The sequence below is a fragment of the Culicoides brevitarsis genome, chromosome 3 (genome assembly GCF_036172545.1).
Source record: "Culicoides brevitarsis isolate CSIRO-B50_1 chromosome 3, AGI_CSIRO_Cbre_v1, whole genome shotgun sequence".
NCBI lineage: Eukaryota > Metazoa > Arthropoda > Insecta > Diptera > Ceratopogonidae > Culicoides > Culicoides brevitarsis.
In genome coordinates this window covers 7375393-7400942 of record NC_087087.1, presented here as the reverse complement: position 1 = coordinate 7400942, position 25550 = coordinate 7375393, and the positions used below count along the sequence as shown (strand labels likewise).

At 27.9% G+C, this 25550-nt stretch overlaps 6 protein-coding genes across 12 annotated transcripts in view; 1 reads left to right on the top strand and 5 right to left on the bottom strand.

Annotated features, from left to right (window-relative positions):
• The window catches only part of LOC134836089 (thioredoxin domain-containing protein 9), a 358198-nt gene that overhangs the window by 332436 nt on the left and 212 nt on the right, over positions 1 to 25550 (bottom strand). The window contains exons 2-3 of one of the 6 annotated variants that reach the window (XR_010162247.1): positions 24598 to 25462; positions 23771 to 23882 (exon numbers count right to left, since the gene is read on the bottom strand). Coding sequence is in view for 1 of the 6 variants with exons in the window: in XM_063851279.1 (XP_063707349.1) it covers positions 24800 to 25450 (651 nt within the window). In the remaining 5 variants the exon portion in view is untranslated. Of the gene's footprint in view, positions 1 to 23770; positions 23922 to 24538; positions 25463 to 25550 lie in introns of those variants that run through there. The other 5 variants (XR_010162249.1, XR_010162245.1, XR_010162246.1 and 2 more) reach the window with 5 other exon arrangements.
• On the bottom strand, positions 6787 to 9208 carry LOC134833908 (S-phase kinase-associated protein 2). The gene is made up of 3 exons (XM_063848403.1): positions 9088 to 9208; positions 7855 to 8970; positions 6787 to 7126 (listed from the first exon to the last, which is right to left on the bottom strand). Exons 1-3 carry the CDS (start codon positions 9126 to 9128, stop codon positions 6934 to 6936), a joined length of 1350 nt encoding a protein of 449 aa, XP_063704473.1. The 5' UTR covers positions 9129 to 9208; the 3' UTR covers positions 6787 to 6933.
• On the bottom strand, positions 9996 to 14152 carry LOC134834411 (sterol carrier protein 2). The gene is made up of 4 exons (XM_063849058.1): positions 14028 to 14152; positions 13121 to 13250; positions 11093 to 12361; positions 9996 to 10325 (listed from the first exon to the last, which is right to left on the bottom strand). Exons 1-4 carry the CDS (start codon positions 14061 to 14063, stop codon positions 10135 to 10137), a joined length of 1626 nt encoding a protein of 541 aa, XP_063705128.1. The 5' UTR covers positions 14064 to 14152; the 3' UTR covers positions 9996 to 10134.
• Positions 14211 to 16421, bottom strand: LOC134835069 (thioredoxin domain-containing protein). Of its 2 annotated transcripts, XM_063849919.1 has the most exons (4): positions 16273 to 16421; positions 15700 to 16195; positions 14536 to 14661; positions 14211 to 14467 (listed from the first exon to the last, which is right to left on the bottom strand). In XM_063849919.1, the coding sequence occupies exons 1-4, from the start codon at positions 16400 to 16402 to the stop codon at positions 14278 to 14280; spliced, it is 942 nt and encodes a 313-aa protein (XP_063705989.1). In that variant the 5' UTR covers positions 16403 to 16421; the 3' UTR covers positions 14211 to 14277. The 2 variants fall into 2 exon arrangements, with proteins under 2 accessions (XP_063705989.1, XP_063705990.1); XM_063849920.1 differs by lacking the exon at positions 14536 to 14661.
• Positions 17363 to 18948, bottom strand: LOC134835068 (uncharacterized). The gene is made up of 2 exons (XM_063849918.1): positions 18737 to 18948; positions 17363 to 18679 (listed from the first exon to the last, which is right to left on the bottom strand). Exons 1-2 carry the CDS (start codon positions 18899 to 18901, stop codon positions 17444 to 17446), a joined length of 1401 nt encoding a protein of 466 aa, XP_063705988.1. The 5' UTR covers positions 18902 to 18948; the 3' UTR covers positions 17363 to 17443.
• Positions 21380 to 23661, top strand: LOC134836088 (ATP-dependent RNA helicase DDX47). Its single transcript, XM_063851277.1, has 4 exons — positions 21380 to 21556; positions 21612 to 22067; positions 22121 to 22640; positions 23306 to 23661. Exons 1-4 carry the CDS (start codon positions 21443 to 21445, stop codon positions 23659 to 23661), a joined length of 1446 nt encoding a protein of 481 aa, XP_063707347.1. The 5' UTR covers positions 21380 to 21442.

Sequence of the window (25550 nt, the reverse complement as noted above, 5' to 3'; positions counted from 1 at the left end):
AACCAGAAAAAATCGAAAGTGAATTAATTGAAAATTGGCTGGATTTAATTGAACAATTAGACGATCTTCCGACAGCAGAGCGGTTAATGGATAAAATTCAAGAATTAACTGAAATTATATCGGATGCAAAAAATCATGAAGAAAAATATTGGCTTTGTGTGACTAAAGAGCTTGAAAAAATTCAAGGAGTTTTTGATAAAAAATTTAATTATGTTTTGGAATGTAAAGGAAATACCTTCAAGATTTGCACCTTTTTGAAACAATTAAAGTACATTGGCAAGTTTTTAAGCAATATGTTAGGTAAAGTTGGTGTTGCGATGAAATATCATTGTGATAAAAATTAAGTGTAACTTTGAACGAGCTTTTTGAATTTTCTTGAATAAAAAATAATTTAACCCTTAAAATGAAAAAAAAATAATTTTTTTAAATGATTTGGTGCAGATCTTTTGTATTGCTCGAAAATTCTCTTTTTTTATCAGCACGTCGAAAAATAATCGATTTGTGGTTGAATCAGTAACTTGTACAGTTAGATTTTCGTTTCTTTATCCAGCATTTTCTCCTTACGATTCATGAAATAAACTTTCTTTGATATCTTTATCGATGATTTCCATTTTTTGTTTTGATTTTTAACTCAAAAAAAAACAAATTATTTTTAGATATTTGATCAGTTTGACTTCAACAGATTGTGTCTGAACTTCATAGGTGAACGTCTTCTAATCGATGGCGAGACATTTTTGATGAAACTATTTTTTATCAAGTTAAACAATGAAACAGATATGTAAATATTTGTCTAAAATTTGTTCTTTTCTTGCTTTTTTTTGTTTTTTTTTTAATTTTTGTATAAAATTTATAAAAATAGATTTCACGTTAAATATTAAATTTTTTTTTTATATTTCTATTTTGAGATATTTTCTTTGATTTTTCTTCGATTTTTGTAATTTTTATTCCTTTTATGCACTAATTACCAAATTTTTATTTTATTTTATTAATTTAATTAAAACTAAAATTCTTTTAAAAATAATGAGGCGAATTAAAATCTTTGGAACAAAGAGTTCTGAATTTCGCAGCAAGAGATGATCTTTCCATGTCTTCAAGATCTTTCGCAGTCTGAGACTTGACGATTGCTCTAAAAAAAAAACAAAAAAATATTTTTATAAAATAACAAAAATTTGAATTAAATACCGAGGAAGAAATTTCCGTGACGAATGAAAAGTATCAAAAGTACAAGTTTCAGCAAGAGAACTTAATCCAAGAAGCTCAGCTGTGGATTTTTTAACTTTTCGTTTCAGCTCTTCAGGAATTTCATCAGATTTTATAGGAATTGAAGGTAATTTTGTACGATTTTTATGTTTTTCTACTTCCAAAAGTAAGGGTTGTCTATAAAAAATGAATTTAAAAATTATTAAAAAAAAATTTAAATAAATTAAATTAAATTTTATTTTAAAAAAATTAAAATTAAATTAAATTTTATTTAAAAAAAATTAAATTTAATTTAATAATAAAATAAAAACTTTTATTTAAAAAAATTAAAAATTTAATTAAATAAAATTAATTTAACTTAAAATTTAAATTAAAAAATAAATTAATTAATTTAAATTAAATTATTTTTTTTAATTAAAAAATAAAAAAATTAAATAAAATTTAAATAAAATATTTTTTTCAGATAAAAACTCACTTGACCCTTTTGAACCAAGCATCAATTTCCTGCTCATCTTCCTTTGTGAACGCCATTTTCGCCATACACGGATTCTCCAAATAAAATTTATTTCTTTCAACCAAACAACGCAAGTCAAATTCTTGCTTTTCCGTTAAATCACAAGCACGACATTCCAAATTTACGATCGAGAAATTGTCTTTCATCGCAGCTACGAGTAAATTTCCCGCATTTTCCGTAAATTTAATTGCACTTATGTTCAAATTTCGAATAGAAGGAGTCAACTGAACAATTTGAGAAACACGATAAACTCCTTCTTTGTCGATGTCAATGCCACTAATGTCCAATTCAGAGACATTTTTGCCCTTACAAAGCCCAGCTCCGAGTTCAATGATGCCATTATTGCCAATTGGATTGCGGGAAAGACCCAAATAAATGTTCGAGCTTGAAGTTTTTTGTAATCCGAAGGCGATACAACGAGCTCCTTGTTCATCCAAAAGATTTCCTCGTAGCTCAATGTGACGCAAAACCGAAGATTTGGCGATAAAAAATCCAATAGAGACTGCTGCGTCGCCATTTAAGGAGCAATTACTGAGATCCAGGTGAGTTAATTGAACTTCAGGAGAAAATGAGGAAAAAATTTTGTCAGTTTTTATGGAATCGAGACGAGAATTTGTGATTTTTAGAATTTTTAAGTTGAAGAGATATTTGATCCCCCTGAAAAAAAAGAAAAAATAACAAAAATTTATAAAAAAAAATTATTTAAATACTTTGAAAGGTTGTCAATATCGTCATAAGAACATTCAAATTCTTCTCGTTTATAACTTCGAAAAAGCTCTTTAGGTCGAAATTGTATTGAAAGACTCTCCAAATTACTCAAAACCTTTAAAAATTCTAAAGATCCATGATGACAAACTTCAACAGGAGCATAATCCAAAATTTTTTCTTCATATCGATGTTCAGGCTTCTTAACTTTTTTTAAATGCAAAATTTTTAATTTTTTCACGTGATTTTTTAATTTTTTTGATAATTTCAAAAAATCATCAATTTCCCAATCTTCAGGAGAAGTTTCTTGAATTATTTCAGCAAATTTAAGTTGAATTCCTTCCTGTTTCCAATTTACTTCATTTTTCTTTAAAAACTCGTAAAATTCAATTTTATGACAAACTTTTGCTTGAACAACTCTTTGCCAGAAAGAATCGCAGTCCAAGTCGATCAATTTTTCCAATGGAAGTTCAATGTTTAATTTTTCTCCAAACAAAGCTAAATTGTCGAATTTTAAGCGAGGATCTAATTTTCCTCCTTTGTAATTTTCAGCCAAATTTTCCACGCAAAGATTTTGTAAACGTTCTACTTGATTGTCTGTTTCAGTTCGACATGCTTCTCCATAAATTGTTCTTCCTTCTTCGGATAAAAGATTTTTTGTTTCGAACGATGGAGCGTAAACTTGAAAAGCATTTTTAATTTTTGGGTCTTGAGGAAGCCAAATTTTGTGCAATTCGTTCATTTTTAGCTAAATGCTTTTTATTGAAGTTGAAATTTTTGTCGTATAGATGTCACTGTTTTTAATTCTAAAAAAAATTAACTAGATGGCGCTGTTAGTTATTCGTTTATTTAAAATGAGGTTAAAAATTAATTTTTTCCTTGAATTTTATTAGTTTCTTTACTTGAAATTTGACTTAAGCTTATAAAATTTTTGAAAATTAAACTTTAACTTAATTTTAAGTCAAGAGAATATTTTGACTTAATAGATTTTTGACTTAAGCTTAAGTTTCAGAAAAGTTGAAATAAGTCAAAAGAAATTTTTTTTTGGATTTTCAACCAAATTTTGAGAAAAAAATGCAATTTTACAAAAAATAAAAATTTTCAAAAAATTTCGTAAATTTAGTCAATTTATTTGACTTAAGCTCCTTAAGTTGAACTTAAATTACTATTGATAAAGTTTAAGTCAATAAATTATTGAATAATTATTGCATTTTTTTATTTTTTAATTCTTATCTGAACTCAGAACAACAGATTTTTGCCTTCCTTCAGTACTCATTAACCTTAAGTTATGACTTAGGCTAAAGTATAAATTTCTTAAGTTTGACTTAAGTCAAACAAGTTGAGATATTGTACGAAATTTTTTGAAAATTTAAAATTTTTGCTTTCAATTGACTTTCAAAATTTGGTTGAAAATCCAAAAAAAAAAATAAAATTTGACTTATTTCAACATTTTCTTAAACATAAGCTTATATCAAAAGTCTATTAAGTCAAAATATTTTTTAACTTAAGTTTAAGTTTAATTTTAAGTTACATAAGCTCGATAATTTTAAAATATTTTAAAAAAATTTGTTGTCATAAAAAAAATTAAAAAAAAAATAAATAAAAAATAATCAAAAAACTTAAAAATTTGCACTAAAAGTGAAAAATAATCCTTTTTATTTAAAAAATTATTTAAAAAAAACAAAATTATTTAAAAAAAAAGTTTTTTTACACAAAAAGTTTATTTTTCACTTTTTAGTGCAATTTTTATTTTTTTTTTTTTAATTATTTTTTTATTTTAATTTTATTTTTTTTTTTTATGACAACAAAATCCACGATCACTTGTTCGCTCCGCAAACTGCATTTTTATCAACGAACGTGTTCAACTCTCTCTTTTTTCCAATTCATTCAATGAACGTAAATAACTTGCCGTTCTCACAAACAACAAAACTTGTTTTCGTCTCAGTACCGTATCGCACTTTGTTCCAACCAGACCGTCGATCGTGCAACGCGTCACATTTTATTATTTTTTAGTATTTTCTGTATTTACTTAATACAATCAACAAAGTGCCCGATAACAAAAAAGTGAGTAAGAATTTGAGTCGTTTCATAAGGTGATAATTCGAAATTTCATAATTAAAACGTTGGGTGAGAACGATTGTTTAAAGTTTCCGTGTAATAAAAGCCGAGCGGCGGAGGTCTAAAAATAAGGTGTGACTGGGACTTTTTTTGTTTTTCTCGCCAAAACATTCGCACTTGATTAATTATTTATGAAAAGTAACACATTGTCAATGAACGGCAAATTCGGAGTGATGTCATTGGAACAAAACCGCCACAAAAGGCGCTCTCAATGAAAACGATTCGCATAGCGGAGAATTTCATGATCATTGCAACATTTTGTTGTTTTTGTGTGCAGAAAAGCGTAAAATTCCCACACCTTCGCTGCTGCTCCGTGCGCGATGCAATTGAATTCAAAACGAGTCGAGATCAACGAACTTTCTTGTTTATTTTGAACAATTTTTCGAATTCTCAGTGTTTATGTTAACTTAGAATTGAAGACGCTTGACGATTAGATTATTAGCATATAGATTACATTCCGTTGATTGCGATGTTTTTTTTTTTGTGAAGAAGATTTTATTAAGTAACGGAGAAATTGTTAATTTAGATCGAGGCGAAAAAGGTCACCGAAATTCTTAATTTTTGTTAATTGACGGAAGTAATTGTTAAAGAATTTTTTTTAAGTTGTCGTCACTTGATGAGAATTTAGAAGTTACATATTTTATAGAAAGTAAAAGTTTTTCATTTTCATTTCAACGATGCATGTTTTCGTTTCAGACAAACAAAAAAGTGTTTTTTTTTAACAAAATTCAATAATCTGAAAAAAATATTAAAATAATATTCAAAAAAAATAATTATTGAATAATTAATTTTTTTAAATGATTTAATTTAATTTAATTAATTACATATTTTTATTTTTTAATAATTAATTAATTATTTTATTTTTTTTTAAAATTTTTAATTAATTTTTTTAAATTAAATTGAATATAAATTTTAATTAAAATTTAAAAATTAAAATTTTTTTAACTATTTTTTTGATCTATAATAAATTAATCTATAATATTTCTTAAGATCAAAATAATATTTAAAAAAATTAATAATTTAATTAATTTTAATTAAAACATAATTTTTAATTTTTAATTTAATTGTTAAATAATATTTTATTTTTTGTTTCTGTAAATACAATTAAAAAAAATAAATTATAAAAAAATTTAAAAATTATTAAAAAAAAAATTAATTTATTATAGATCAAAAAAATAGTTAAAAAAATTTTAATTTTTAAATTTTAATTAAAATATAATTCCCATTTACTTTTAAATTAATTGAAATTTTTCTATTAAACATTAAACAAAAATAATAAAAAAAAAAATTTAAAAAATTAAATAAAATTAATTAAATAATGAAAATTTTTATAAAATATTTGAAAGTCGTTCACATTGAAACATTTTTGGATGTTCAAATGCCCTTATTTAGACTTTTTGACCTCCAGCTACTCCAAATTGATGGATATGTTTTCTTATTTTGCATTATTTTTTGCAATTTTGCTTCATTTAGTTGATTGAATTCTACAGGAAGCAAGTTCAAGGGTCTTATGAGCGACGTGAGTGCATAAAAATGACCTCTTTGAAACTATGTTTCATAAATTAACTGCTCGTTTTGTACAAAAAAATACACTTTGATGAATTTCTTTAATTTTCTTAAAAAGTTACAAAAAAATAAAATTTACTTTTTTGTAAAAAAATTAAAATAATTAAAAATTTTGAATTTTTAAAATTTTTTCCTATTTTTTTCTAATTAAAATTTTTTTGTCACAAAATTAAAAAAAAAAGAAATTTTTAAAAAAAATCCCCATGAAAATAAAAGTTTCTGACAATTCATTAAAATTTTCAAAATAAAATAAAAAATTTTTAATTTTAACAAAAATTGAATTTTTATACGAAATTTGACCTAAAAATGACCTGCTTTGACCTATTTTAAGATTTTTTTTATAAAAATTTTTAAACAAATTTTCATTTTTTTTTTAGAAATGGCAACCAACAACATCCTCTACTCAATAATCTGGCTCGTAATCCTCATCATTGCCGCTTTTTGGATCTCTGGCTTTTGCGCCTTTTGGTACATCATTCTCTACCCAATCACTGTTTGCATACCTGACTTGTCAGTAGTGACAGATTTCTTACTAAAAGTCGTGCAATTCCCGCATTATTGTAAGATTTCCTTTAAAAAAAATTTAGAAAAATTAATTAAAAAATAATTTTTTTCAGGCGCCGAAGGAATCATGTCCGGAAAACCACTTTTCTAACTTTAAAAATAATTTCACTTAATTTTCGTTTGTTTTTCTTTGTTTTATTTTAATATTTTAACCGATTAGTAGTATTTTTACACCGAAAGTTAATATTATTTAATAAATCATTAATTTTAAATTTACGTGGTGTTTTTCTGTATGAAATTTAATATCTATTCAATAGTGACGAGAGTTAATCACGTGTACGGAAACCCCAAATTGAGGTACGACGCGTTCCGACAGTGGGTCTTGCCACACTGCTGTAGATGAATTTGTTGAATCCGATGCCAGAAAAGGTCGAGGAGAGTATTTCGAGACTTTCTTCGCGAAGTAAGCCAAAGACATCGAGGTAGGCCAGTGCGGGTGATTGTTTCAAGTGATGATTTCTACGGAAAAAAATTTAAAAAAAAAAATATTTTTTGAAAAATTTTGATTTTTTACTAATTTAAAATTTTTTAATTCGAAAAGTCAAAAATCCATTTAAAATTAATTTTTTTTTTAAATTTTTATAATTTTTTAAGAATTTTAATAAAATTTTGAAAAAAAGTTTTGAATAATTTTTAAAAAAATTTTTTTGTGTTTTAATCTTTATGAACAAGAAAAAAAATATGGAAAGTTCTTTAAAAAATAGAAAAAAATTATAAAAATTAAAAAAAAACATTAAATATGAAAATTAATAAAAAATAAAAAAAATTAAATTAATTTAAAATTAAGTAGGTATTTAATTTTTTTTAATTCAAAATTTTAATAAAAAAAAAATTAAAAATTATTTAAAAATAAATTATAAGAAAAAAAATAATTAAAGAATGAAATTAAAAATGCAATAAAAATTTAAAAAAAATTGCAAGTAATTTAAAACAATAGTCAAAAATATTTTTAAAAAAAAAATAAAAATATTTTTAAATGAAATAATCATAAAAAAAAAAAATAAAAATTAATCGAATTAATGAATCAAAAAATTATTTAAAAAAACTCAAAGACATTAAAATTTTCCATTAAAAAAAATTAAATTATTTTTTTTTAATTTTCATGAAATTTTTAATTTTTTTGGATTTTTAATTTTTCAAATTGAACGAAAAATTCGAAAAAAAATTGTCGCAAAAAAATTACTTACAAGAAAGCTGTTACGTCAACAATGTAACAACGCGCAATCGACAAATATTCCAGCGACTTGAGACTTCCCAAGCACTTGAGTCCTTCGGTGGTCAATTTAGGGCAATCCGAGACATCGAGTTCAACCAAATTCGGGCACTGCCTTACAAGTTGCTTCAAAATCGCATCAGTCATGGTGTTCCGACACCCGGCAATATTCAATCGCAGCAAATCAGGCGTCACATTTTTCACAAAAACCTCCAATGCGCCCGTTGTCAAGTTCGTCCAACAGATATTAAGGCATCGCAAATTCCTCAATTTGGCGGAAATGGCATAAATTCCCGTTGCCGACACCCCTTCGCACATCGTCATGTTGAGCGAGTCAATATCACTGTTTGCCGCAATTTCATCACAAACGCCATCCGTGACGCGAACATGCTCCAAACTCAGCTTTTTCAGTTTGCGACACTTGGAGAGCAGCAATTCCAAGCCCGCTGTCGAAATTGTTGCCATACTGAGATCAAGATATTGCAATTTTGACTCGTACGAATCCCAATCCGACAAGTCTCCGTCGAAAATCGGGTCAGGAATGCCCGTTGAAGCAAGTCGCAAGATCACAACGCCGCGCGAAATCACATTTCCAAGAGCTCCGGCCTTCAAACATCTGCCTCCAAGGTCGAGACGAGTCCATAAAATGTCCGTGTGCACAATTTTATTGAAGCGATGCGACACGAAGCAACACCGGATCAACGTTTTCTTCGGCAACCACTTGAAAATGTGCAAAATCATCTCGTCCGAGAGCTGCGAGAACGGATCAATGGCAGGAATGAAAACTGGGCGATCGCGTCGATACACGAAAAATTCCTCATTTTTCGCCAGCAAAGTATTTTCCAAGTCATCGTCGGCGCTATTGTTGTTGTTGTTGTTGTTATTTTGCGCGCCGCGATTTTCAACAGGTGCCAATGGACTGCGAACTGTCGCCGCTGATGACATTCGCTTGTTTTCTGTCTTGTTTTCCTCCGTTTCCGCGGATTTGTTTTCCGTGTTGGCGGATTTTTTCACCGGATTTCCGTCTTCGTCGTCGACCGTTTCCCACATTGCGTTGTTTTCGCTGTTCGAGTTGTATCGCTTCTTTTTTCTGCAAAGAAATTAATTGTTTTTTTTTTAATTCGCGCGTAATTTAGGACAGCTTGGCAAAAGTAAAAAATTATTTTTTTGGTAGAAAAGGAAGAAAAGTTGAATGAAATTTTGTTACCTGGCTATACTTTCGCTCGGTTCGACATCAATTTGACTCATTCTTGAGAGATTTTTGGCATTTTTTGCGTGAAAAAGTTAATTTTCTACGAGCGATCTGACTTTTTCGGGGGATTTTTGTTTACTTTTTAGCTGTCAAAGTTGACAAATTGTTTAGGCGGGAAATGGAATTTTTATGGGATGCGTTTGAAATTTTTAACCGTTGAAGTTAATTGCGAAATTTTTGATTTTTAAGAGATTTTTGATGATTTTTAGAAATTTTTTTCGAAAAATTTGAGAAATTTAGTCTAATTGAAAATTTTTTGATAGCTTTTTTTTTTCGAAAAATTTTTTCTAAAAATCAAAATTTTTGTACGAAATTTGACGTTTTACATCGAAAGTTTTACATACATTAATTTAAAAATTTTTAGAAAACTTTTTTCGAAAATTTGAAAATTTAGTCAATTTTTTTTGAAATTTTTTTTAATTCTTTCCAAAATTAAATTTGATGCTTTCAAAGTTTTACTTTAGGTAAATTTTAGAAAATTTTCTTGTGAACCATTTTTCGAAATTTAGCTTTCAAAAATTTTTCGAAAAAAAATTTCGAAAAAAATTTTCGAAAAAAATCAAAATTCGAAATTTAATTTAATTTATTGAATTAAATTCGAAAATCTGTATTCAAAAAATAAATTGAAATTTTTGAAAAATTTTCTTTAAATTTTCCAATTCTTTAAGAATTTTTTTTTTTTCAAAATTTGGCTTTTCTTAAAAAATTTTCATTCTTAAAACATTTAAAGATCCATAAAAATTTATTTTCGAAATTTATTAAATTTTTTAAATCTTTTTTCGAAATTTTAAAATTCTTTGAGAGCTTTTTCGAATTTTGATAATTTTCGAACTATTTAGACCAATTAGAGATTCAAATTTTTAATGTAAAAAAATAACTTTTTTTTATTTCCCCCGTTCATCTAATGAATACAAGAATTAAAAGTATAAAAAACTGGTAATACATCCATGCTCTCCTTTTGCACCGTAACAAGTTTTCGTCTAACTAATTCAACAAAAAAATTTACAATTTAGCCTTCAACTCGTCAATTTTGTGTTGTGCGCGTTTTTGCAAGTCAACCAACTTCATTGCCATTCCCATATTTCCTTGAATCTTAACTTTTCCTTGGAAAAAGGCCTTTTGTGGATTAATTTTGCCGGAAATTAATTCGACGACATCGCAATCCTTGATGATGAATGTTACGTCGGGTTTTTCTGTGAAAAAAGAAAAATAATTTAAAATTTTTAATTAAAAAAAAATTAAAAAAGTTTTGAATTAAAATTAACAATATATTTCAAATAAATTTTTTTTAGAAAAAAAATTTTGAACCGTAAAAAATAATTAAAATTAAAAAAAATAATTTTTTTAAAAAATAAAAAAAAAATAATTTAAAATAAAAAATTTAATAAATTCAGATAAATTCAAATTAAAAGTTTAAAAAAATTAAAATTCTTAGTTAATAAATTATTAGTTTAAAAATAATTAGAAAAATTCAAATTAATAGAATTTTAAATTAAAAAATAATTTAATTTGAAAAAAAAAATTAAATTTAAAAAAAATGTCAAAGAATTTGAAAAAAATATAAAAAATTGGAAAAAATAAAATTAAAAAAAAAATGATATGATAAAAGATTTTTTTCAACAAAAAAGATTTATAAAAATTTAGAAAAAATTAATTTGAAATAAAAATCATTTAAATTAAAATTTAATTGTTTGAAAATAATTTAAAAAACTAAATAAATTAAAATAAAATTAAGAAAATTCAAATTAAAAAAAAAAAATGTTTTAATTTATCAAAAAAAATTAAATTTTTTAAAAATTAAATTTAAAAAATTTAAAAAAAAATTAAAATTTAAAAATAAAAAAAAATAAAAATTAAAATTAAATAAAAAAAATAAATAAAAATTTTTCTTTAAAACTTTAAATAAAAAAAAAAATAATTAAAAAAAAAATAATTTAAAAAATTAAATTAAAAATATTACCTTTTCCATTATAAGTAACGGATCCCTTTCCTGTCTTGGCATTAATAACCCAATACCCCATTGCTCCATCAGGTCCATCCGTAACACGGAATCCATAAATGCCACGAACGCGTTCAATCAAACCCTCCTTGTCTTCTTGCATCGCTTGTTCGAGCAACGCCAACATCGGCGTCACTTGGAATCCTTCCGGCGTGTCTTTAATCTTCAACGCCGACGTTAAATTCAATTTTACCGGATTTCGTGCGTTCGGGAATCCAAGACGATACAACGCAACAACAACTGCGCCTCCCAATCCGATGTTATGTTGCAACGCAAGTCTCGCATTTTTCACTTGACGTTTTCCCGCTTCGCCCCGCAACTGCCAACAAAGTTCGTTACATTGTGCCAAACCTGTTGCTCCGAGTGGATGTCCCTTGGAAATGAGTCCGCCGCTTGGATTGATGACATATTTCCCGCCATAAGTGTTGTCATTCTTCTCGACGAGTTCGTGCGCCTTTCCAGGTTCGCATAAACCGAGAGCCTCGTACGTGATAAGCTCATTTGCGGAGAAACAATCGTGCAATTCGACAACATCGACATCTTGCGGCTTGTAATTCGTCTTGGCGAACAATTTTTGCGCCGCATTTCGTGTCATGTCGTATCCGACAATTTTCATGGCGGATTTTTCGTTGAAGGTCGAAGGCAAATCTGTCGACATTTCCATTCCGACAATTTCAACAGCTTGTTTTTCCAATCCGTAACGACGCACAAAGTCTTCCGATGCTAAAACGCAGGCAGCAGCGCCATCTGACGTCGGGCAACATTGCAATTTTGTCAAAACTTCGTGAACTTGCGGCGATTTCTTCACTTGATCCAACGAATATTCGTCCTGGAATTGCGAATACGGATTATTTGTGGAATGTTTGTGATTTTTGTGGGCGATTTTCGCAAAATGCTCCGGTTTGCTGCCGTATTTTTTCATGTGTTCGACGCCAGCATTGCCGAAAAGTTGCGCCGCGATTGGAGCAGCGGTGATATCGGCAACTTCACTCATGGCGATGACTAATTTCTCGACGGGATTCGTGCGATCGAGATATTTGGAGGAAAGAGAGCCACGTTCCATTTTTTCGAAGCCCAAGGCGAGCACGCAATCGTTTTTGCCGTTCTCGATGAGTTGTTTTGCCAACAAAATTGCCGAAGATCCCGTTGAACAGTTGTTGTTGACGTTGTAAATGGGGATGCCTGTCATGCCGATTTCGTATAAGGCACGTTGACCACACGTTGAGTCACCTAAAATGAAAAAGAGGAAATGATAAAAAATTGAGAGATGAGTAAAAATTTCAATGAAAATTAAAAATTAAAAATTATTAAAAAAAATTAAAAATTATAAAAAAAAAATAAAAATTATTCAAAAAAAAAATAATAAATAATAAAAATTAAGAAAATAAATTAAAAACATAAATTTTAATTTAATTTAAATAAAAAAAGTCAAAGTAGATTTTTTTTTAATAATTAATTAATTTAAAAAAAATTAAATTTTATTCAATTTATTAAAAAAAAATTAATAATAATAAATTTAAAAAAATTAAAAATTATTAAAAAAAAATAACTAAAAAAAATAAATTTTTTAAAAAATAATAAATTAAAAAATAAAATTTTAATTTAATTTAAATAAAAAATTAAAAACAGAGAAAAAAATATTTTTGAATTAAAAATTGTAATTTTTTTATTAAAAAATAAAAAAAAAATAAGCAAGAAATATTTTATTTTTTTTATTATTTTTAATTTTTTTTTCTGAAAATTCCGAAAATTCAATTATAATAAAAATATTTTTTTAACATTTTTAAATATATTTTTTTTTTGTAATTTATTTTCATATTTTTTTATATTTTTTTTTAAATATTTTATTAATATTTTTTTAAATTTAAATTTCTTTTAAGTTTTTTTTTTTTCAATAATTTGATTAATTTTTTTTATTTTTTAAAATAAAATGAATTTTAATTAATTGATTTTTTAAAATTAAATTTAAAAAAAAATAAATAAACTCACCATAAACATATCCGACAACAGCTTGCTTAACTTCGTCATATTTGATCTTGGCATCCTCCAATGCCTTTGTAACAGCTTCTTTTGCCATGTCTGGATAGTCAAAGTTCTCCCGGCGACCCGGTTTTTCGAACTAAAAAATATAAAAAACGACATTTTTACATGAATTCACGTCTTATCACGAAAATTGATGAGTAAAAGAACAACGCAATAGCGAACTTTGATCCGTAAATCGAACGCGGATGAGAAATTTCTGTCAAAAGGGAACTTTACAGCCCTTTATTGACACCATCCGTCTCCATTTTGAACCTTAATCTCTTGAAATTATCTGATTTTTATTGTTTCTTGCTCGATTATTCGATGAATTTTATCAGTTTCGTATCAAATTTATTCATAGATTACGATTTTTTTGATAAATTTGATCGATAATTGGATTAATTCATAAAAAAATTGAAGAAAATTTGCTGGATAAGCCCTAAAATGAACGAAAACCCGGCTAATTTGCATGACAAAAAGGTACTTGACCTCTCTTCACTCGCAAAATTCACTTGTTTTTATACAAATCTAACATTTTTCTGCATGTAAAGACTTTTCAAACTGGTTTGCCTTGACTTTTGGACTCTCGCGAACAATGAAGATGCAAAATTTGACGCCCTTAAGGCCTCATGACCTTGAATTTTAATGAAATTCGGTAGAAAACTATCATTTTTTGTCGTTTTTCGTCGTTCCAGTGCATAAATTGTCCATTTCCCTCACTTAAAATTACGAAATTTCTCTTTGCATGACTAGTTTGGAGCAAAAACTTGCTGAATTTCGTAATTTTTTTCGCATTAAACTGGTTTCGTGGAATATTTTTGTCGATATTTCTCGATAAAAAGCATCGCCAAGCAGATTTTCGAGCTCTACTGACCTTTGTCATGCCACATCCGACAACGTAAACTCTCATGATGGATTATTTTTCAACTTTAAACGACACAAAAAGGGATTACACGACTAAATTTGACGAGATTTCAGCAATCACTGAATATTATTGGTTCCGTTTTCGTCTGATTTCTGTCTTTTTGTTCCATTTTCCAAACGAAATTTCAATTTTTTTGCTATAAAAATTTTATTTTTGCTTTGAGCCTTCAACATTTTCGGAGTTTTTGGAAGATTTTATTTTATTTTGCTTTTCTACGTTTATCCTTCACCTGTTGCCGCTCACTGCGACGCTTCATGGTTAGCAGGATACAGACAATTATGACGAAGCCAATGATGGCGAGGAATGTTATGGGGAACTCGCGTTTTACTTGATTTGTCATTTCGACGAAGAGTTTGAGGACATTCACGCCCTTTGACACCAAATTGTCGCTGAAAAAGAGGAATTTTTGGGGTTGCGTTAGTATTGTTAGTCACATTTTTTGTTAGGGTTAGCTTACAAGGGACTTTCGGCAACGCGGATTTTCTCAGCTTTGGCATTTTTGAAGCCTTGCGTGGCGAATGAGACGAAAGCTTTGATGCCGTAAGCGTTCATCGGGTAACGGTAGAATTTTCCAAGGCGGATTCTAAAAAAAAAGGAAATTTTTTAATTAATTTTTAAAATATTTAATTTGAGAAAATTTATGGAATAAAAATGACAGATTTTGTTCAAAAATGTTAAAAATTTATAATTTTACTGAAAAATATTTTTTTTAAATTTAAAAAAATTAAATTTGTATTTTTTAACAAAATTAAATTAAATTTTTAAATTAATTTTTTTTATAAGTTTTTAAATTATATAATTTTTTTTATTTTTTATAAATTTTTTTTATTTTTAAAGAACATCAAAAAAAATTTAATTTTCTAATAAAAAATTAAAATATGAAAAATTTTATTTATTTCAGCGCAGGAAAATTTTGGAAATTCATTTTTATTTTTATTAGATTTAATTTTAAAAATTTTGACTATTTTTTCAAAAATTTTTTGAAACTGAATTAGAGAAAAAATTTCACGAAATTAAAAATTTTCATTGAAAATATTTTTTAAGTTCATCATTAAAAAAACAATTTTAGACAAAATAAATTTTAAAAAATTAGAGAAAAATAAATTTAAGCCTTAAAAAATATTTTAAGACTCTTATATAAAAAAAATACTGAATTTTTAGACTTTTTTTAAAATTAATTAAAATAATTTCTTCAAAAATATTAAAATATTGATTAAAAATTATAAATTTTTTAATTAATTGATTTTTAATAATAATTATCAATATTTTTGTTTAAAATTTTTTTTTAATATTTTGAGAAATATTTTTAAAAATTTAAATTTAGTCATTTTTAAAGAATTTTGACTTCAAAATAATATATTTTTTATATGTTGGCTCAAATTTTAATTTTTTTAAATAATTTTTAGCCTCAAGGTAGGCGATGTGAGAATTTTTTTAAATAATTTTTTCGTTTCGTTATCAAGAATTTTTTTCAAAATAATCAAATTCTTAAAAATTTTGATGGATTTTGGCTTTCATATACTCCAAATATTCAAATTTACACCTTCAGTTCTTGATTTTATCTTTTTCACTGTCAAAATTACTCAATAAACTCACTTTTCAAATAAAAAAAATCACTTACAGCACAAATTCCGGCGCCTTTTCAATGCCAAATCGCTTTCCCGTGTCAACGCCTCCCGTCTCAATGTTAACGCGCGCCGTATTCATGCGCAACTTCAAATTCGCTCCAACGCCTTCCCACAACGCATTCAATCGCTGACAATCCACGCATTTCTGACTGTAGAAAAACACGAGCCAATCACCCGTTGTCGCTCCCGTGCTTGCCTGCGTCAAATGTTCGAACGTGGCATCCGTCAGTTCCTTCACGACGGGCTCTTCGTTCTCCGTGAGATGCATCAAAAGCGTGTCGGCGTTCACGGCGATGTCATGATCGACCAAAAGCGGCGTGCCTCGTCGGAAGAAAACAATTGCCGGCTCCTTCGATGGCGAATACAAACGCACTAAATTGCTGCTGAGCACTTTGATGGCCTTTGTCGGGTTTTGTAATTTTTGCAGATCATCGACGATGGAGTCCAAAACTTTTTCCAAACGATCGCAGTCGTCGCAATTTTTCTTTGCTGTGGAAAAAATATTTTTTTGGAGAGAAAGTCATTCCGGTTTTTCGTGAAAAGTTTCGAGAAAATAGGAAACTTACAAAATAAGACGACAATTTGATCTTTTCGGATGTAATTTAACAAATCCTCGTCACTCGTAACGTCAAGGCAGTGAATTTGGCACTGGATTATTGCAAAAAACGCAATAAAAATTAAAAAGAGTCGCTTCATGTCGAATGTTTGTTTTCAATTTTTGATGACTGAAGCAATTTTAGGTTAGGGTTGCCAGAATTTTAAATTTATTATTTTGAAAATTGTCATTTTTTCGATAATATGGGTAATTTTAAACTTAAACAATATAAAAATGATAAAAATTAAATTTAAAAAAATATTCTAAAAATTATTTTAAAAAATTATTAAAATTTAAATTAGGTATTTAAAAATTATATAAAAAATATAAAAAATATTTAAAATAATAAAAAAAATAAAAATATTAAAAAAAATAAACGGTTTATTTATTTTAAAAAATAATTATTTTAATTAAGCAATTTATTTTTTAGTTTTTTAAATAAAAATATTTATTTTTACAAAATATTTTAAAATAAATTAATTTAATTTAAAATTTAATTATACTTAAAATTTTAATCAATTAATTTAATAAATAAAAAAAATATTTTTTTAAATGGGTTTTAAAGGTTTATAGGTTTATAAATAAAATAACAAAAAATAAAAAAAAATAAAATTAATATTTTAGTAAAAATTATAAATTTTTAAAATAAAAAATTGTTTAAATTTAAAAAAAATTTAAATTTAATTTAATTCTATAATAAAAATAAAAAAATTATTAATATTTTTTTTTTAATAAATTAATTTTTTTTCAACGCCTTTCAATTTATTTCGAATTTGTTTTTCATTTTTTTTAAGAATTTTAGAAATTTTGAACAAATTTTAACAATTTTTTGTTATTTTAAAGTTATTCACATTGAGATTTTTAATTTTAAAAATTATTTGTGAAAATTTTAAGTAAAAAATAAAAAAATGTGAAATATTTTTAATTAACTTGAAAAGAAAAGAATTCCAAATTAATTTTTTTTATTAAAAAAATTTTTTTATTTTATTTTTTTTTTTGATAATTTTTTTTATTTATAAAAACTTTTTAAAAAATTAAAAAAAAATATTTTTTTTGCACTTTTGGATTTTCGATTTTCATAAAGCTCAAAAAACCTATAACAACTTAACTTTTTAAAAAAAATATTTTTTTTTTATTTATTTTCAATTCTCATCATCAACCTTAAAAATTTGAAATTTTCCATCATACGCTCCGGTAACAAGCCAATTTTTATTATTCGTCAGCTCAATACACGTTCCATTGCCTCTCAAATTATTCTCGACAATTTCCTTGCCGCCATCTTTCGTGCGAAGTACCGTCGTTTGCCCATTCGCTCCCGCACACAAAACAAATTCAAGTTCATTCCAAATGGTAATTTTCTGATTTAACGGCAGCGGAATCTTAATAATAACCAACGGCTCGCGATTTTCAACCATTAACGAATCCAATCCAAAGACATGAACGACACCGCTGATGTCACAACTCGCCACACAATCCCGCTCTTTGTACTGAATTTTCTGCAATTTCGATATGGAAAAAGTTTGTTTCCCGAAAGGCGTCAAAAACGGATCAAAAAGTGGTTTTTCCTCATCAGGAAGTTGCTTCGCATTGGAAGTCGAGCACATCAAAAGTTGTCCCTCGATCGTTCCGAGAATAAAATCCGAGCTATTTACGGTGCAGATGCTGGTTAAAGCGTGATTTTGCTCTTTTGCGTGGTTCTGGATGCGAAAAATTTTGTCCTTGACGACTGTGGAATGCCCAACTTTCCATAAAACGACAAATCCGTCGTTGTGACATGTCAACAAGGCACTGTCGTTGCTCATGGAAACCGTTTTGATCCAATCCATGCCGAGAATGCCGCCACACTGACTCGATCCAACGAATAATTCACTCACAATTTCCGGATTATTGTATTGGTAACTCCAAATGTACAAGTCGCCGGTAATTGTTCCGCCCGCAAAAATATCGCGATTGAAGGGATTCACCGCAAGACTCTCGATACAGACTTTGACGGGAATACTTTTGCCCAGAGCCCATGTGATACGCAGCGGATCACTCCGATTTGGGATCCAAATGTCAATTTGGGCACTGTGATCGCACCAACTTTCATGAACGGCGGCAGAAATTGACGTCACGAGGGTCGGAGCGTTTTGTGTAGCGACAGAAAGCCACGTTGCGACGCCTTTTTCCACTTTTTCCGCTTCTGAGGAATTTTTTGCCTCGAGAATTTGATGTTTTTGAACACTTAAACTCTTAATTGTGTGATCCGCTTCGACATAAGTGACGCCGTAATTCAATTCTTCCTCGACTTTTGGCAAGATTCGCTTTAACCAAGTGTTGAGTTTTGATTCTTCGTCAGCTGTGAGGGCTTTTAATCCGGTAATTTTGTCGGTTTGTGTCTAAAAATAAAAATTTTCAATAAAAATTAAAAAAAAATTATTAAAATATTTTTTTACCGCAGTAGACGACGAATTTTCATCACAATTGGTCCCTCGTTCGTTGGTTTGAATCGTTTCTGTTGAAATTCCTCGTGATTGAACTTCTTTCTCAGCGCCTTCGACATCCCATGTTGAACGGAATCCATCAACGCTGTTGCTTGTTAATGTGAAATTCGGTTCCATTTTTATTTTTTTTTACAAAATTTATTTGAGGATGATTTGCATTTGTTTTGTTTTGGATTGTTTATGTTTAGCAACCGGTTTGACATGTCAAATTTTAGGGGGGTTGCAAATTCAGGGTTTGATATTTGAAGCTCGAGTTTGAGCAAATTAGATAAATTTTAAAAAATTTTTCAAAAATTACTAAATAAGCTTATTTTTTTTCGAGCTCTAAATAAATTATTGCTCGTAAACTTCAGACTTTGACAAAAAAAAAATTAAGAATTATTTTTTATAAAAATTTAAAATTTTAGATTTCTTTGATTTTTTAAAATTTTATATTTTTTTAGTTAGTCAAAAATTTATCAAACTTTTTAATGAACTTACAAAATTGCTAAAAAATTAAAACTGAAAAAATTGCTTTGACACAGTTTTGCTGACATGTGTCAGTTTTTTTTCAGTTTCAATTTTTTGGCAGTTTTGAGTTTTAAAATGATTAAAAATGATAAATTAGAGCCCTCTGACAAATTTTTGATTTAGTTTTCAAAACAAAACTATGTCAAAGAAAAAAATTTTTTTCAGTTTCAATTTTTTGGCAGTTTTGAGTTATAAAATGATTAAAAATGATAAATTAGAGCCTTTTGACAAATTTTTATTTGACACAGTTTTTGACATAGTTTTTGACAAGATTTGACAAAAATTGCTTTGACACATTTTTTAAAAATGACAAATTAGTTTTTGACACAGTTTTTGACACAGTTTAGTTTTGCTCTTGATTTAGTTTTCAAATCAAAACTGTGTCAAAGAAAAAATTTTTTTTCAGTTTCAATTTTTTGGCAGTTTTGAGTTATAAAATGATTAAAAATGATAAATTAGAGCCCTTTGACAAATTTTTATCCATTTGGAGCAAGATTTGACAAAAATTGCTTTGACACAGTTTTTGACATAGTTTTTGACACAGTTTTGCTCTTGATTTAGTTTTCAAATCAAAACTGTGTCAAAGAAAAATTTTTTTTCAGTTTCAATTTTTTGGCAGTTTTGAGTTATAAAATGATTAAAAATGATAAATTAGAGCCCTCTGACAAATTTTTATCCATTTGGAGCAAGATTTGACAAAAATTGCTTTGACACAGTTTTTGACATAGTTTTTGACACAGTTTTGCTCTTGATTTAGTTTTCAAATCAAAACTGTGTCAAAGAAAAAATTTTTTTTCAGTTTCAATTTTTTGGCAGTTTTGAGTTATAAAATGATTAAAAATGATAAATTAGAGCCCTCTGACAAATTTTTATCCATTTAGAGCAAGATTTGACAAAAATTGCTTTGACACAGTTTTTGACATAGTTTTTGACACAGTTTTGCTCTTGATTTAGTTTTCAAATCAAAACTGTGTCAAAGAAAAATTTTTTTTCAGTTTCAATTTTTTGGCAGTTTTGAGTTATAAAATGATTAAAAATGATAAATTAGAGCCCTCTGACAAATTTTTATCCATTTAGAGCAAAATTTGACAAAAATTGCTTTGACACAGTTTTTGACATAGTTTTTGACACAGTTTTGTTCTTGATTTAGTTTTCAAATCAAAACTGTGTCAAAGAAAAATTTTTTTTCAGTTTCAATTTTTTGGCAGTTTTGAGTTATAAAATGATTAAAAATGATAAATTAGAGCCCTCTGACAAATTTTTATCCATTTGGAGCAAGATTTGACAAAAATTGCTTTGACACAGTTTTTGACATAGTTTTTGACACAGTTTTGTTCTTGATTTAGTTTTCAAAACAAAACTGTGTCAAAGAAAAATTTTTTTTCAGTTTCAATTTTTTGGCAGTTTTGAGTTATAAAATGATTAAAAATGATAAATTAGAGCCCTCTGACAAATTTTTATCCATTTGGAGCAAGATTTGACAAAAATTGCTTTGACACAGTTTTTGACATAGTTTTTGACACAGTTTTGCTCTTGATTTAGTTTTCAAATCAAAACTGTGTCAAAGAAAAATTTTTTTTTCAGTTTCAATTTTTTGGCAGTTTTGAGTTATAAAATGATTAAAAATGATAAATTAGAGCCCTCTGACAAATTTTTATCCATTTGGAGCAAGATTTGACAAAAATTGCTTTGACACAGTTTTTGACATAGTTTTTGACACAGTTTTGCTCTTGATTTAGTTTTCAAAACAAAACTGTGTCAAAGAAAATTTTTTTTTTCAGTTTCAATTTTTTGGCAGTTTTGAGTTTTAAAATGATTAAAAATGATAAATTAGAGCCCTCTAACAAATTTTTATCCATTTGGAGCAAGATTTGACAAAAATTGCTTTGACACAGTTTTTGACATAGTTTTTGGCACAGTTTTGTTCTTGATTTAGTTTTCAAAACAAAACTGTGTCAAAGAAATTTTTTTTTTCAGTTTCAATTTTTTGGCAGTTTTGAGTAATAAAAATTTTAACTGGAAACTCGAGCTTCAAAAATCCCGAGCATTTGCAAACTCGACATCTGTCATAACAAATCGCACGTGTATCAATAAACATACACAAAATTCACAAAAAAATTAAGAAAAAATCAAATTTTTGTCTGAAAAATGAGTGAATCAAGCGACAATGAGGCTCAAAGTGCTTCAAGCGATCAATCTGAGGCAGAAGAAACCAACGGAAACGAAGAAACACGCCAATCTGACGTGACTTGGGATGACTTAGTAAGTTTCTTATTCTTTCTTTTTTTGAATTTCTCTTAAAATTCATCATTTTCAGGGCTTAATTGACGTTCTGAAGGAAGCTTGCGAACGCATGAAATGGAAAGCCCCATCAAAAATCCAAAAAGAAGCTGTTCCGCTCGTGCTTCAAGGCAAAGATGTCATCGCATTAGCGGAAACTGGCTCCGGAAAGACCGGAGCTTTCGCTCTCCCGATTTTGCAGTCCTTGTTGGATCATCCGCAGCGATATTTCGCCTTAATTTTGACACCAACTCGTGAATTAGCGTTCCAGATTTCCGAACAATTTGAGGAATTGGGCAGAGAAATTGGAGTTCAGTGTTGCGTGATTGTCGGCGGCATGGATATGGTCTCGCAAGCGTTGATGTTGGCGAAAAAACCGCACATTTTGATCGCAACTCCCGGTAGATTGGTCGATCATTTGGAAAATACGAAGGGATTTAACTTGAAAGCGATCAAATATTTGGTTATGGATGAAGCGGATCGGATTTTAAACGTAAGATTTTCAATTTTTCACCTGAAATTCTTTTAAAAATTGATTTTTTTTAGATGGACTTTGAAGTAGAACTCGATAAAATCCTAAAAGTCATCCCAAAAGAACGCAGAACGCTCCTTTTTAGTGCAACAATGACGAAAAAAGTCGCCAAGCTGCAAAGAGCTTCGTTGCAGGACCCCGTCAAAGTCGAAGTTTCGAATAAATTTCAAACTGTGGAGAAATTGCAGCAATATTACATCTTTATTCCGCTCAAATACAAGGACGTTTATCTCACGCACATCATCAACGAGTTATCCGGAAATAGTTTTATGGTTTTTTGCAGCACTTGCAACAATACAGTGAGAACGGCGCTCATGTTAAGAGCTTTGGGGCTTGGAGCGATACCACTTCATGGTCAAATGTCGCAAAATAAACGTCTCGCAGCGCTGGAAAAGTTCAAAAGTAAGAGTCGATCAATTCTGATATCAACGGATGTAGCTTCTCGTGGATTGGATATCCCGCATGTTGATGTCGTCTTGAATTTTGACATCCCGACGCATAGTAAGGATTATATTCATCGAGTTGGAAGAACAGGTAAAGAAATTTTTTAAATGATTTTTTAATTTTTTATGAGAAAATTATTTTATTTTTATAAAAAAATTAAAATTTCTTTAGAAAAAAAATTTTTTGTATAAAAAAATTTTTAAAATTTTAAAATTAGTGATAAAATTTTAATTTTTAAGATTAAAGACTTAAATTTTATAAGAAAATTGACACCTGTCAAAATGACATTTTGAATAATTTTCATTAAAATTCAATTTTTAGAATTTCAATAAATTTTCTTGTAATTTTAATTTAATTTTTAATACGTTTTGAATTTACACTTTTTTTTAAATTTTTCTTAAAAAATTTATTTTTTATTGAAATTTTTGACATTTGTCAATTTTTTGAACTGCCAAAATTAATTTATTTTATTATTTTTTGCCAAAATTCAAACATTTTTAATAAAAATATTTCAAAAATATTAAAAAATTGTAAAAAATAAAAATTTTAGTAAGAAATTTGAAATGTCAAATCAAAAAATGACAGTTAAAAAATTTGAAAATCGACTTTCGCTAATTCAATTTTTTCTTTTTTTAACTTTTTTTAAAAATAGAACATTTTAAATAAAAAAAATTAAATATTTCTTAAATTTCGAAAATTTTTTAACATTTTTTAATTAAAAAAAAATCATTAAAATTATTTTTTTTTATTTTTAGCTCGTGCTGGTCGCTCTGGCAAAGCAATAACCTTCGTCACGCAATACGACGTTGAACTTTACCAACGAATCGAGCACCTTCTCGGCAAACAAATGCCTCTTTATCCCACGGTCGAAGAGGAAGTAATGCTCTTGCAAAGTCGCGTCTCCGAAGCGCAACGAACGGCAAAACTCGAGTTGAAAGACATTGAAGATGCACAAGGAGCTGCGAAACGAAAAGGCGGCAAAGGAGGCAAATATGACGTGAACGACGACGACACCGAACAATTTTCTGGAGCGCGAAAAAGAATCAAAACCGGAGGCGGAGGCGGGGGCTTCAAAGGAGGAAAAGGCAAAAAGGGAAAATTCAGAAATTAGGAAAGCGATGCGAAAATTTATTCCAGAAAAATTTCACATTTCTTGTCATTTTTTTGTTTCTTTTAAATATATATTATTATTAATATTAAAATAGTAAAAAAATTGTTAATTAATGAACTGAAGTTACAATTTTTGAGTATTGCGCGCGCGTGATTTTTTTTTTATTTTTTTTTTTTTTGTGTTTGATTACATCGAGAAGCCACTTAATTTTGTCTTTTTTCCTTGGTAATGTTACCGTGAATGTTCAGGATTTGCATGGTCTGTAGAAAAATTTTGATATTTTTAACAATTTTTAATATTTCTTGCTAAAATCTCACTTTTTGATTTTTTTAAATTAAAAAAAAAAAATTTTTAACAATTTTTCTTATTCTTTATGTTTAATTTAAAAAAAAATTAAATGAAAATAAAAAAAAATCAATTAAAATTATTTTTAAAAATTTTTAGAAAATTTTCAGAAAATAAATTTAATTGATCTTTTTTATTAACAAAAATTTTAATATATTTATTTTCAAATTTTATGTTTAATTAATTTTTTTTTATATTTTTATGTCAATTAAAAATTCATAAAAATTATAAATTTAATTTTGGACAAAAAAAAAATAAAATTTTAACAAAAATTCTACATTTTCCAATTTTTTAAATAAATTAATTAAAATTAAATAAAATTAATTATTTCAATAATTTTTTTTTAAAATTAATTATTTAATTTAAATTTAATTAAATAAATTTTTAAAATTTTAATAAATTAATTAAATTTAAATTAAATAAATAATTAATTTAATTTAATTTTAATTATTTTTTGCTAAAATTTAATTTTTTTAACAAAAAAAAGGAAAATTTTTAAAATCAAATTTTTTGAATATTTTTAAGACAAAAATTGAGATTTAATTGAATTTTTAATTTAATGTTGAAAAATATCAAAATTTTTTCACAGACCTACCCAGTCAAAAAAATATATCGATACAAAGCATGAGGGTTACAAATTACAACGAAATAAATGCCTTAACATACAAAATAATACGGGATGCCTTTGGCATGGGACGCGACGATAAAATATAGTTTTTACGGGGGATGTGATTGTGTGCGGATCACTTAAAATTACTACACTGGATGCCGGAAACTGCCTTTCTCCTCGTCACTAATCATCAAAATCGATGTCTGAGTCATCCGAATCGTAACCTCCCTTGATTGTCTTGCCCTTTTGCGTGGGTTTCTTCGTGCGTTTCTCATCGGGAGGTGTCAACAAGTCCCCGCTGTACTCAATTGCGCCACTCTGAGCAATTCTCCATTCGAGCATCTCCGTACTAAAGTCATCGCAATTGCCCAAGTCCGTAAATCCGACAATGTAATCTTTCGTTTTGCTGTCTTTGATGAGCGCAATGCTCGGAATCACTTTAATTCTAAGGCGTTGCGTGAGGAACGGGCACTTTTCGGCATTCACCTTGCAAAAGCGTGCCTCGAGATGCTTCGGCGCGAGTATCTTCATGTGCATATCGACAATTTTGCAGCGTTCCGTGACGTCGCGATAAAAGTGACACACGATATTTTTGCTTTTTTTCGACACCTCGAAGAATTCCTTCTCGTCAGCGAGCTCCGTGTATTCGCCATGCCCGATATTTCGCCATTCTTGCTTCTGTTGCGCGAGTTTTTTCATCTCCTTCAGGCGATTTTCGCGGATTTTATCGAGGTCATCGAGTCCCAGGTTGTCCATGCGATCGATTTCGGCATCGAGTTGGCGCTCCAGTTGCACGGCAGCCGACAAAAGTTGGTTCTGAAGTACTTGTTCCATGGCGCACGAACGCTAAAATAGAGAAATTTTGAGAAAAATTAGAAATTTTGTGAATCGTGGAGGGTGCCTCCCATGAACAGCGAGCACACATGGGAAATGT